A 14215-nucleotide genomic window follows, 5' to 3' on the forward strand; every position below is an offset into this window, starting at 1 on the left:
CCAGGAAGTTTAGATTAGTTCAGCACTTGTCGCACCCCCAGGACGGCTCAGTGAATGACTCCATCGATCCAAGTTTCAGTTCAGTTTCATATCAACTGTTCGAAGCGGCCCTTAGTATTGGGAAAGCCACTCTACTCACTAAGTTTGACATAGAATCCGCCTTTTGTCTCCTGCCCCTGCATCCGGAGTCTCATTGGGATTCATGGGATTCCGTCTACCTAATGGGTATTACATTAATAGATGTCTTCTCATGGGTTGTTCTGTCTCTTGCGCCTTTTTTGAAAAGTTTAGTTTATTCCTGCAATGGTGCATATGGGCAGGAACAGGTCACGGAGGTATTGTTCATTGGCCCAGGTAGCTCTTTAGTATGTGCGGACACTCTTCGGTCAGCCCAGGCTCACTTTGCGATGTTAGACCTCCCAGTAGTGAAAGATAAGACAGAAGGTTCCTCCCACTGCCTTTCATTTGTGGGGATAGAGACAGATATAGTGGCTGGATGCTGGCGCCTGTCCGTAGATAAAGTTGCCAAGTTGTAGCATTTGATAGGTTATGCTCAGAACGCTCACAAGCTTTCTCTTGCACAGACCGTGCTAGGGTCATTTAATTTTGCATACAGGGTGATCCCCATGGGCAAAGTCTTCTGCATTAAGCTGCAGTTGGCAACTGCCGGATTCACACGCCCTCATAGTTGCATTCCATTGGCGGATGAGATAAGAGGTGTGTCACTCACCGGACCGTGAGTGCCTCTACGCTGTTGCGTGGCTCCCTAGCCTTCCTGCCGGCGCCTATCTTGAACCGCGGCCGTCCGCCATCCTGATGGACTCTGCATGCGCAGCACCCAAGAACTCTTGTGACCCTTGCTTTTATCTAATTGGTTGATCAGGCAACTCTCCCTATTTAAGGCACCTGTGCTCATTACCTCATTGCCTGATCTTGAGTCTCATTCCCTGTGAGTCTCTGAAGGAGTCTCCTGTGTACTACTAGTGTCTTCAGTTTCCTGTGGATTCCCTGTGCTACTCATCGCTGGTTTCCATACCTGCTACAGTATCCTGTTTCCTGCCTGTGTCCTCAGCTGGACTCTGATTACCGGTTCTACTCACCTGTGGTTCCTACACTCGTCTCTGCCGTTCAGCATCTCTGCAGTCCCTGCATCTTCCTGTGGACAGACTGTTCTACTGAATAGCGGTATGCCTATTTGTTATTGACTTTCCACGTTTACTCTGCATATCCGCTAGGACAAGCTTCTCTTCTCGGCAGCGGTATCCATACCCGCTATAGACTGTTATTGTTACGCTGCATATCTGTTTGGAACAAACCGTACTACTCAGTCATTTTATGCATAACTGTGATTGACTATCCGTTATTGGCCTGCATATCTGTGCTGAGCAAGTCTCTACCAAGCAGCGCCTCACATACCGTTATAGACTTTGCTGGATACGCTGCATATCTGTTGGGATCAAGTTCCTCTGTGCTCTCAGTGTCTGCATCCTATTATCCTTTGTATGCCTCCACTCATCGACACCTGTACACATCCACACCTATTAAGCAGTGGTACAACTTGCTGTACGCAGACCACTGACTTCCCCGCTACCTACCTGCACCTGGACAAGTCTTCTCACCATAAGCAGTGGTACAACTTGCTGTACGCAGACCACTGACTTCCCTGCTACCTCCCTGCATCTGCTCACGTCCATCCTGATCTCCGTGTTCAAATCTGCCTTTCCACAATATCAGCTAGTCGCTGACTCATTGACCAAGATAGCTGCAAGTCACTGACTTTCCTATTCTTTATTGGCATTCTCTCTCCATCTGCTGTGATATATGTTCCGCTAGTCACCCTGCTACCAGAGGACCGTTGTGTTAACTTCACCACTCTGGTAAGTCCAGTCATCTGGTGAATTCCTGGGCAAGACTCCTAGTGCCCGTGACAAGATGAGCTGTTAGTTTGGTCTGAGTTCCTGACCACGTTTAATGGGTTGCGTATATGGGCGTCAGCTCCTGTATACAGTACATTAGACTTGCACACCAATGCAATGGGGTACTTCAGGTTCAGTGCTTACTTCCAAGGGTCATGGTGCGCTTCTAGATGGCCTGAGTCATGGTTCAACAGCGGTCTAGTGTCCAATCTCTTGGTTCTTGATCTATTCCCCATTGTAGTGGCAGTAGAACTATGGGCCTCACAGCTCCAGGGTCGGGATATAGTGTGCTAGTGTGACAACATGGGAGTCATACAGTGCATAAATAAGCCTCCTCATCACCAGCGATAAATTTGCTTAGACACTTAGGGCTAGATTTACTAAGCTGCGGGTTTGAAAAAGTGGGGATGTTGCCTATAGCAACCAATCAGATTCTAGCTTTCATTTATTTAGTACCTTCTACAAAATGATAGCTAGTATCTGATTGGTTGCTATAGGCAACATCCCCACTTTTTCAAACCCGCAGCTTAGTAAATCTAGACCTTAGAGTTGTTTAGAGCAGGAAATTTCCTTTATGGCACTCCATGTCCCTGGCATTGACAACAAGTTACTGGATGCACTTTCATGTTGCCAATGGCAATGCTTTCGTGATTTAGCACATGACGCCCAGCTTATGGGTACCCTTTATCCACCTTATGTTTGGCAGATCAAGGGGATGTGGTGAAATAGGCCAAAGCAACGACATGTTGGTATTCGTTTGGGCAAAATATCACAATGGGTTACCAAGTCATCGGTTCCCGCTATGCTGTCTGTTATATCCTTTATGTCTCGCTTGCTTGGTAAGAAGATCTCACAAAAAGCTCCTCGATCGCTGAAGCCCTCAGAAGATGGTGTAAAGTGCAATCCTGTGACAAAGACTGTAGACAGCCCATATATGTGGTGATACTGCGCCAGCTGATACAAGCGCTATCACAGATTGATCAGCACAGCTTTTTCCTAAGCTCAGTTTGGGGCCTTTCGAGTTAGCGCTGCTGGTCAGATGCGTCACATTTTGTACCTCACAGGCTTCCTTCAAGATTCGATGGTCAAAAACTGATCAACTGGGCAAAGGCCGCTGGATAATATTACCGTACAAGGGGATACCATGATATGCCCAGTAGCTTTATGTACCCGTTTTTGCGGGTGTATGATGAGAGAAGGTTAGCCATGGTTGGTTCATGCGAAAGGCACCTTCCTTGTTAAATTACAACTTAACGCCCTGTAGAAAAAGTCTTTAGTAGGTGTGGTGACCCGGCCCTTTATGGCACCCACTCAATTTGGGTGGCTACCGCCACGGCCGAAGAGGGGTGCTTCCATTGACACCATTAAGTCCTTGGGGGGATGGAAATCCTACGCCTATAAAGCCTACATACAGCCCAAGAAGTAACTAATTGTTTTTATATGTCACCTTCCCCCCCCCCCCCTGCCTCCTTCAGTAACCCAGGACTCAGCTTCTCATCACTTTTAGTGGGGGGGCAGGATGGAATTTTTCCCATTTTCTCCTCGAATGAAGGCCTCATTAATGGTGAGCCTCCAGGGTTTTATGGGTTTTCACCTTCTTATGGGTTACTGCATGCCCTTCCCTAACCCTATTTCCCTCCTGTTTACCATATATGGTTTAAGGGAAGGGGCAGTCAGTATATGGCCAGCATCGGCTGGTTTCTGATGAAGGATTGCTTTGTTTGGCTCTAGGTAATCTTTGGAGAAGATTCGTATATATGGGTGGTTGGACACTCATATGTACACTCGTCAGCCCTAATACCTTTCTTGTCGTCAGAGATATAAATGGCTAGTCCCCCAGATATATTAGAATTGCACTTAGAGAGTAATGATCTGGGAAAAAGGCACTTGAATTAATTATTTCATGTTAGAGAAGACGTTTAAGGCGCGATGTCCAACAGTAACGTTATGTTGGTCAGACATGATCCCCAGATTATCTTGGAGAAGTCTGATTTCGGCCCCTGTAATGCGGGGTGTGCTGAAGAAATTAAACAGATCCACCAGGTAGTCGGACTTTGGGAGGTGTTTGCATTAACCATCCCCTAATCACCTCCAAGCAGAAGCATCTTTATCAGACAGACGGGGTCCACCTCACAGAATAAGGGTTATATTACTTCATAGAGCATATACTGGAGACTGGGGGTAGTAGTTAGGTCACTTGGTGGTTGGCTGTAGTCCCTTAAAAGTCTGCAACTGTGGCAGGAAGGCATTTGTGAGACAGCAATCAATTCATACAGTGCTAATGCTGATTGGACGCACGTCACTCCCCTCTTCAAAGTACTTTGGCTCTTGATCCCTTTGTGAGAGGGATCACTTAGCCTGCTTTGGGTGATCAAGTCCCTGTGAGTCCTGAGGAGGTGTAGTCCTGCTGCCACTAGATTTAGCACCGGTCAATTGTGAAGGACTTTGGTCCTGTGACCAGCAGTAGTGCCGGATGGCCATACACTGTTTGGTTATTGCTATTGGTTGTGCTGACTCACAATTTGCCATTTATTATCTAATAAACTGTGACCTTTTAATTTGTCAACAATTCTGGTGTTGTGTCTTTATTTTAGTGTAAGTTTGATTAGGACTTAAGGTGTATTTGGGATTTATAGCAGTTTATGAAATCCCTAGGAATAAATTACATCATTGATTTCACTGGTTTCAACATTCCCACTGGGGACATGTTTGTCCAGCGGGTGGGGACGTTTGGAGGTATCTTCTGTTTACAGCTGCTCTGCATAGCAGAGCAATGATGAACAGCTGCAGCGCACCAGGTGTCGCAGTGCTTGGAGGGGAAGGGAGATTTCTAATGGGCAGCCTAGTGCTTTACAGCACTAGGCAGTTCTCTGGGGGCATGGCCACGACAACTCCACGTGCCATTGTGGCGTGACCACGCCCCTTGTGAAGTGACCACGACCCCTCATGAAGTGGCCACATCCCCATGCCCCAATGCTGTGTACTGCCACACATTTGCAGAGCGGTTTTTAACCAAACTAACTGAACATTGCACCATGTTTGAGCATCCAAATCTTTCCAATCTGGAGTTCATCAGGTGGAAAGAAAACCATAATGACTGGTGACATCCATCATGAGTGTGTGTGAGGCCATTGGCCCAACTGGCATGTAGCCAAAATACGTATAGATTGGATTGTCCGCAATACAGTGTAGCGTGGAAATACAGTAGAGGATGTATTTTATATAGTTGTACAACCTAATGAATGTAAGGAAGCCTCCGATTATGTCCTAACATTTATAAAATGCACAATTAATGAAGGTTTTTAAATTTTATATAACATGCTATATTTTCAAGCCCCGCACTTACAGGGAGGATTGCTTTAGCTGCATAACCCCTATAAAAACACAGCTATAAACCAGCAGCAATGTGCTAGAAATAAATGAGTCTTAATAATCCTTCACTATCTGCTAGATTGTTTATTACATTAATAGTTACCCTCATGCCCGCAATCTCTCACAAGACTCCAATTGCAACAGTTATTTCAGTAAACATTAGAATTAGATAGGTGTTTTTACATGTTAGTCCCCTATCAGAGCACCATATGTAATACTGCTTGAAAGTGTTTTCCACCTAAAATAATATCACATTAATATTTCCTATTATATACAACTCCCTGGGTATTGTGACTCAACGGCTGCATTGGTGCTGTTGACATCATTCACTATTTAAACCAGCACTTTCCATTACAGATTTGCCTGATCAACAGTTGTATTTATGTAGTAGATTTGTTACTGACTGGGCTTTCCCTTCTGCCAGGGGTCCACAACCTGTCGCACCAAAATGCTCCCTTGCTGAGCTCACAGTGATTTGCCTTCAGACAATATCTTGTTCCTTCACTAAATGTTTTTAGTGCAGAAGCATCTGTAACTCACCCAATGTGTTTTGTCACAGCTCCTTATGCATCTGTTCATCCATGTGTACTCAAATAATATGCACCACCTACTTGTGACAAGTATCAAAGTAGCCTGTGGCGTAATGTAATTTAATAGGAATTTATAAAAACAAACCATCAGTAGATTAGGAAAATATCAAATAAACAGTATGTTTAATTGGAAGAAAGAGCAAAAATCATATGCCAAATGTAAGAATGGCAGCTTTAACCCCTCCGCCTGGCTGTCTGTATGTACCAAATTACAGTTTAATGAGTAGCAGCTTCAGCAGAGGCAAAACACATGTAGACATAGATAAATCATCTAATATACTTAACTTATATGTTACAGCATGATAAAACTTGCACATACCAGAGTCACTGGAGGCATCCATATTTGTGGGCTGAAGTAGTATGTGTTCAGAAACAGTTATTTAAATAGCGCCTATATATTACACAGAGCTTTACAGAGAATAATCATTCACGTAAGTTCCTGTCTCAGCGGAACTTACAGTCTATATTGTATTGTCTGTGGAGTGTGGGAGGAAACTGGTAGGGCCTGATTATCCAATAGGCTGACTAGGCTGAAGCTCAGGGCACTAGGATTGAGGGGAGTACAAAATTGTCACAACCCTTTTAAAAAGTCAAGGGAACTTTCCAAAACCCAGGAACATAAACATTGTTTTGTTTTTTTTGGGGGGGGGGGGGGGGGTTTAGGGGGGGGGGGGTAAAGGAAGCCAGCTTTAAAAATAAGGAAGGGTTTGTTTTTATCTACTGTGTACCGCGTGGAAGGCGAGGGGCACTGAGAGCATATTAGCCTAGGTAAGCCTGCACCATTAATCAGGCCCTGGAACAGGAGCATGGTAACCATGCCACCATGGGGAGAACACACATACTACACACATATAGGGCCCTGTCTGGAATACACCCCATTACCCTAGAGCTGTGAGACAGCAATGCTAACCATTGTGCCAGCAAGCTACGCAATATTTATAACAATGATGCAGCTCATCCAGTACTCCATGGCCACATACTCGTGAGACACTGGTTCCTAGTAAGTTACCTTCTATAGAATATTGGTTCCCAGTGTGTAGGTCACAGATTAACTTTTATATATCAATAAATATTTTATGTTATATAATGTGTGTTATTTATACTTTTCAACATCCAATACTATTACAGTGTAATAAATTCATGCAATACACTGACACCACACATCATATCTCTGACTTCTCATTTACCACACATATAATCATACAGTTAAACATTTTGTTACATATTTGCAGCTGAAGAAAAGCACCACCCTTAATAAACCTGTCCCACAGAATCAGGGTCTGGGAATTTGTCACAAAGCCTATCTGTTGCCAATAAGTTTAATGCATCAGAAATACATAACCGGCCATTTAGTAAGATCCGTCATTATATACATATAAGCATTTACTAACTGTTCTTGTTTTTCTGACTTTTTATACTAGCAGCTAATTCTTTTTTTTTTTTTTATTCATGTCCCTGAATATTGCACATAAGAGAGAGAGAAAAAAAAATGCATCCTTCTGTATGGAACTTGCTCATGTAAAAGTGAAAATAATCTATAAAGTTTGTCTTAAGTTTCACTTTTAAACACTGTCAGACACTAAAAATACATTTACTAACAACAAACACCCAACCAGTCAACATGACCTACTTAGCATATAGCGTTACATTACAGCATGTACATCTTTTTGAAAAGAAACTGAACATATGATATATACTATTATACAATTGTTAAACAACATTAAAGCACAAGTCGTTTAAATTGCCAATTAAGTGCATTAGTATGGTTTACATGATGTTGTGTGCAAAAGTAAGACATCTATCTGTATGCATGTATTCTTTGGAGCTTACCTGATGGTCCAGGAAGCCATCATGAAAGTCTGCATAGATACAGCAAATCTTTTAACTAATAATGACTCTCATGCCTTGCAAAACAACTCTGTACCTGTGCATGATGTACTTCGTGGGGAGATAACAGGGAATTCTAGGTTGTAAAATCAAAATCAACTTACCATCATAATTAACAATAATGATAGCGAGCATGTAATCCTTCCCCAACATCTTCAGAAAGCCAGGGATTCAATCACAACAAGCTGAGGTTATCTGACCTCCACAAAATGCCAATGTGATGTTAAAAAACAAGCAGGAGAAAGAGATGTCAAACCTCCTCCCCAGGTCAGCCTGCAAACGGAGCAGCAGACTCAGTACTCATTTGTGTGTTTGTGGTACTGACATGCACAGTACGCTGGACAGGAGGAGAAGCAATAATGTAAGAGAACAGGAAAGGCTGGGAGAAGCAGGAGTGAGATGTTAGTGGGTGTTGCATTGTGGGAGGAGCTGTCCAGTGCTGATGAATGATGCTCTTGTACAGTAGCTCAGTGTAACAGATTCTACTTCTTCAATCAGGGATTGCTACATCATTAACATTGTAACAGCTCTACCTCATGCATTGTAGAAGTCTTAGCATATGTATATTCATTTCATTATTAAAACCATTCTATTAACTTTATAGTTGATGGTACCTCATCTTTAAAGCAATATCCATCTCGTAAATTTTAGTCTTTCCAAGTTGCATTTTTATTGTGAAAAATAATCCCCCCCTTGGAAGAATGGGCAGGTCCTTTCTTGGGAAGTGTACTATATTTAGAAGCCCACCTGCAGGATTCCCTGGGCCAGCAAAAAAGACATGTAATAATCAGGCTAATGCAACTGTAGCTATCAGATGACTGATAGAATTTGAATAACTGAAAAACACATGTAGATCAAAGGAGGACTATGACATGTTAAAATACATTTCCGTATAGTCTAAATGATATAAATACGCTTTGAGCTGTTTACATGATCTATTTTTTATTTTTTTTGTAAATGTCTGACATTTATTGTAACAAAATAAATTGGCCAAGAAATTTGGATTTTTCTTGCCAACTTTTAAGCTTCTGCAGTAAGTGCCCGGTCATATTTAAGGAGGAAGCTAGGCCTTCATGAGTTTTGAAATAAAAGTAACACACACATACAGACACACACTCACACACTAGAGGCCTTCTTGTGCAGACAGCTTTGCAATAGATGAAAACTGTATACAGTTTGTCATCATACTAAATTATACAGTGGGGCTCCCTAAATTCCATACATCTGCCAAGAGAGTGTATGGAGTTTACATAATATAGTGATACAAAACAGAAAATTGTGTAATATATATTCTATTAGATCTTGGTGGAAGAAGAGGAGTTAACAGTTTGGAGGGATATGGATGCATTGGTTTAATAGGATGAGGTAGATGTCAGTAACTAGTCAATGAACATTCCTACTGGCTCTGCTTGGTCAAACCAGCCATTCACTGGTTTGACCTGGTGGTGACAGAGGATAATCTCTGTCATCACCAGGCTCCTTCAACAGGTTACACTTTTGGTTATGGCTAATTCCTGACTAGACTTTGGATCAAGGCTGCTTGGTAGCAGGTAATACTCTGGGCTCAAAGTAGGACAGACGCTGTATTATTACTTCAGTGGTGGTGAGGGGTACACCACAATGTCCACATGCATGCAGAGTCAAGGGGACAGCAACTCCCCTTCTACCTTTGTGCCCCTAAAATTGTGCTTATAAATCTATAACCCAGATTGGCCTCCAGGACTTGTTCTCCAACTGGCCTCCAGGATTTGGACACCTCTAATTCAGGTCCAGAAGGCTGGAAGCCAGATTCTGGGGAGACAGTCCTTCTGCTGCCACTGCTGAAGTTCCAGGGTGGAGATTGGGACTTCCAGGAGGCTGCTCGCCTTCTTAGTTCGATAGGTGCTATTGGCATGGGCTCCAGTGCTGCTGCCATCTGGTCCTCTGTTCAGCGATCAGATTGCAGCATCCAAAAACAGACATCATAGAAACCGTGCTGGAGCTGCCAGGAGCCCTTCAATACGGTCACCTTCTAGGCTCCCGTGTTTGGCACAAGTGGGGCAGTTGAACACCACAGGGCAAACAGGTTGTTCTATTTTAAAGCATTTTAAATATATTATACATATATGCATATTATATACCAGGTGCACTGCACAAGAAATTTCTCAAAGTACATGCAGGTAGGGGGTGATAGGGATCCAGCCACCATTGGTAATATGTATATTACATACTAAGGCTCACTTACAAAGATTTAATTTACTTTAGAACATTAGTGCATTGTAATATATACTAACAGATGTGCAGTAGATCAATCACGTAAGTCCATATAAAACTGAAGATAGATATGTTGTTTAGCAAAACATGGTTCATAGATGCTTCACCTGGTATTCATTTTATAATGCATTAATTTGGTAAATATTGATTTCACTAATTACACATTGTGTATAGATAATTTTAATAGGCTACATCCACACATGGATTTAGTCAAGCGCTTGAACAAGCAGTGATGATTTTCTTTCTGCATTTTGAGAAAGTAGCAACCTTCCCACAAGAATAGATTATGTTTGGCTTTGGGCAGGAGTGTGGAGATTAATGCTGGCATCATTTTCTTTATTCCAACACTTCATGGGGAACCCCCCGCTCCCCCCTGCCCCCCCCCCCCCTGCTTACATGTGGTTCCACTTGTTTTTCTCAGCCTACTTTGTATGTGCCGGCTGCCAGTGTGCAAGATGCCTCCAAACTACTAGAAGAAATAAAAACAGCGCTATATTCTTATCAGCTTATCCTGGTATCCTGATCTCCTCTTTTCATTTACCATTATTCTCTCCTGTTAGTCTCGGCCGGTACCCATCCCGAGAACCGAGACCTGTGTGGTGTAAGCAGCAAATCTCCTTGAGGGGATCCCTAGCGAAAACCTTTGCCACATTAGCCTGGTGGGTAGAGTTAAACCAGGCAGATTGTAAGAATCCAACTGTTCTTGTGTACTCTGTGATAAGAAATTTACACAGGACAAGGGGCGGAAGCGTGTTGCAAAGTATGGAGTACTTACTCCAATGCATCTAGTTTTGTGTAGCGGAGATGTCCATTTGCAGAGCAAGGATACTGAAGTTAGATAAAAGGATTGAAAGGACGTTTTGTTACTATGTGGAGCGGCACATGAGTTATTTCCACTGTACAAAAGGACTCTAATTATGCACCATCTCAGAGCTGGTGGTTTTCAGGTCTCCTCCTCTACTTTTAATGGAACTAATGTTGTACCTTCATATTATACTTCAGCGGAGAAGAGTATTTCTAGACTCACTATTACACAAAATGTTAAATGTGATAACAATGGTCCTGATATCCCCTCACTCTCTTGATTAACTTAAGCTATAACAGAGGGTAATCCGACCAGTATTTTAGGAGAAAAACAGAAAGTTTATTTGAATGAAAAGGGATAAATCTGGTAGGTGGTTGGACTTTAATGTTGCGTTTACAATTTTACCTGGGTCATCGCTTTAGATGTTTCTGCCTCTCTGCAATTCCAGTATGCACCTCCCAAGTGCAGTGTAGACGTGCATCTTTATGTGTATTAGGCTGCCGTCCACGGTATTTTGCAGTGCACACAATGTGCTTCGTAAATAAAGCCTAGAATCTTACTGTGGCTGGATCACATAGGAATAACTTATGGTAGATATTTATTTTAATTAAGGGTGCAGAGCACTGCTTTATTTCATTGCAAATGTACCGATACTTATTTTATATTGTGTGAATTTCAGTATAGGAAATGTATTGATTTCTAATGTATTATGCCATGTTAGAGGAAGTCTGTTTTGCTGATAGCAGAGAATGCTAAGTAAGTCTTTTCATCGCAGAAGTGACAAAAACCTGCTGTAGCCTGAAGCCCCAGCAGGAGGTTGTTACCTGATGTCACATCTTGTTAGACAGGAACCTGTCTGAACAATGTAGACTCAGGATACAAGTAATGTAGGATATTACAGATTGCTTTGAATTTTAAGTTAAATTTGAAGTGAAATTGCATTATCTATATGTCTAGAGAAATATTACATCCTGATGTTAAATCATCTGATGTGATATCAGATATCAGATGCTTCGGTGCCTGGTCGAATCAGGGGACTGGTTTACCCCCTGCCAGAAGTTGTGTCAGAATCTGTATAAAAAGGAGCTCTGTTTGATCATGTAGTATCATACCATATGTAACTTCTGCAAAAGTTCGCTAGTACCACAAACTGGCGTGTATGTCCTTATCAGGACACTTGAGCTAATTAAACATCACTGCTTCAAGAACCTGCTTTCATGACTACTTACCTGCTGTAATTCCTATGATTAGACTAATCTAATCCGCTATTCGGCTGTTCTGAGGTTGGGACACTGCTTCCAGTACCAATGCTCTGCCTGCTAACTTGCAGCTCTGGTCAGTGTGAAAAGGTCAGGGGAAACCATCCACAGCAATCGTGATCAAAAAGAAGAGGTCAGGGGTACCAGCCCAGGTGCCCCGTGAGGAGGTACACCAGCAGCGAAAGTTACCCAGAAGGAAGCAGTTCTAGGTGCCAGTGTAGGAGCCTAGTGGTGGCAGCAGGCTCCTCCTACTGCAACAGGAGGGTCCAAATTTGGGATGAAGAAACGGGCAAGCCCAGCCGGTCCCAAACACAACAGACAGGGTGGCATAGGAGGTCCATCCTGTCACAGTACCCATGCACATATTATGGTAATATGCTTTTACTTGTATGGAATCCTCAATTCAAACATATTTAAAATAGACATTTTTTACACTGGACAATTATTTTGTAACTAAAGAAAAACTCTAAATTGCAACATTAAGGCAAAAGAGAGACTCAAAAATTACAATGGTCATATCTGGAGTTAAACTGGAACAGAAGCATTAGTGAATGACATTATGATGATTGATGCAGTGCAACATTTGTATACCTGTGCTGCATGAACTGGGGTCAGTCTTTGACTTTTATACGATGGTACCAGAAGTGGCAACCAGGATAGTAGAATATAAACCAGATGTGGTAAAGGTATAGGGGTCTCCAGGCTCCAGGGGCTACTATTATTACAATAAGCAGGGTTTGTTTGTGGCTATAGAGAATTTATATTTATTTCAGTTAGCCTCATTAAACAATACATACAGTGAAGCAAGTGTAGCCAATATTTGACATTAATATATATCACAAGTTGTGCATCATTGATGTGAATAATATACATGAAATTACTTCAGAATAAAAACTATGGTTAACATGTTTACTACTCTGCTGCAGGATGTCACAGCAACTTAAATAACTGTAGTATTTGCTTTTTACCCTGCATAAGATCCCATCAGGCACCGTCATAAATGAATATTAATCTAAGTTTCCCATAATGCTGTTCTGTCAAAACATAATAAAATATGAAAAGCATATTATCTGCAAATTAGACAGTGGCACCCAATTGGTTCAATTAATGTGAAAGATACATCCCTCAAATTTATTTATTTTTATAATCAAAAAGACTTTTACTAGGGGTTCTGAAAGAAAAAGTATACAAAGATAAACACAGCTGAAATGGCAGATAAATGTGTCAGTTACATTAAAAAATACACATCAAAAAAAGAATTTACAAATAACAAAAATAAAAAAAGACAAAGACAGGAATGGACTACAACCTAAAGGAAAGAGGTGGGGAGGGTGGGATGCGAGGGGAGGAGACATCACTGGGAGCAGCCCGAGAAGGGAGGTCAGTAGATTGCAAAAGGGCCCTTTGTTTGGGCAGCTTAGAGGAAGTGGCGTGAGCTGGACATAACTAGACCACAGCCTTATGGGTAGTGTAATAGTTAGACCGGGTGAATCACTTCATCAAGGTGAAGGACACTGAAGTGGAATACTTGAAATCGATGGTTTGAATCACATAACTATACTGAGTGTTTGCTATAATGTTGAAGAGAGGTGGAGGAGCCAGGTTCTTCCAGTGCTGAGCTATATCGGCTCCAGCTGCAATTAAGATATGTCTAGCAACATACATGTGGTGAGCTGGAAAACAGACGGATATAATGTAATAAGGGCCAGAGAGGGCTGTAGAGGTTACTTGTCAAATTAATCCACACACTTTATCCCATAAAGATTTAATATCGGGATAAGTCCAGAAGATGTTGTAGTGAGCTGGGTTCTCCACACTCTCTCCAGCAAGACTGAGATACCATGGGAAAAAATGTATGTAATTTGTCTGGGATGTAATATAACCTATGAATCTTTTTAATGAGCATCTCCGAGTGGTTGATACATTTCAACATTGTGTATATGTTCTTGAAGATATCATCCCAGTACTCATCCCACAGGGTGTGATTAAGGTTAGATTCCCAGTGCACTTGGGCTTGCAGCTTACAATGATCGGGCACAGTCAGGAGACGTTTCCCCAAATTTTCAGTTGAGTCACACATATTTCAGACATTGGGATACCCATTTTATGTTTAGTCAGACCTTGCATTATATC

At 42.1% G+C, this 14215-nt stretch overlaps 1 protein-coding gene across 1 annotated transcript in view; it reads right to left on the reverse strand.

Moving 5' to 3' along the window:
• Positions 1 to 8184, reverse strand: part of APBB3 (amyloid beta precursor protein binding family B member 3) — a 74807-nt gene extending 66623 nt beyond the window's left edge. The window contains exon 1 of the mRNA XM_075209888.1: positions 7870 to 8184. Coding sequence (XP_075065989.1) covers positions 7870 to 7918 — 49 coding nt within the window. The 5' untranslated portion in view covers positions 7919 to 8184. The remainder of the gene's footprint in view (positions 1 to 7869) is intronic.
• Positions 8185 to 14215: the final 6031 nt, after the last annotated feature.

This window comes from Mixophyes fleayi, chromosome 4 (genome assembly GCF_038048845.1).
Source record: "Mixophyes fleayi isolate aMixFle1 chromosome 4, aMixFle1.hap1, whole genome shotgun sequence".
NCBI lineage: Eukaryota > Metazoa > Chordata > Amphibia > Anura > Limnodynastidae > Mixophyes > Mixophyes fleayi.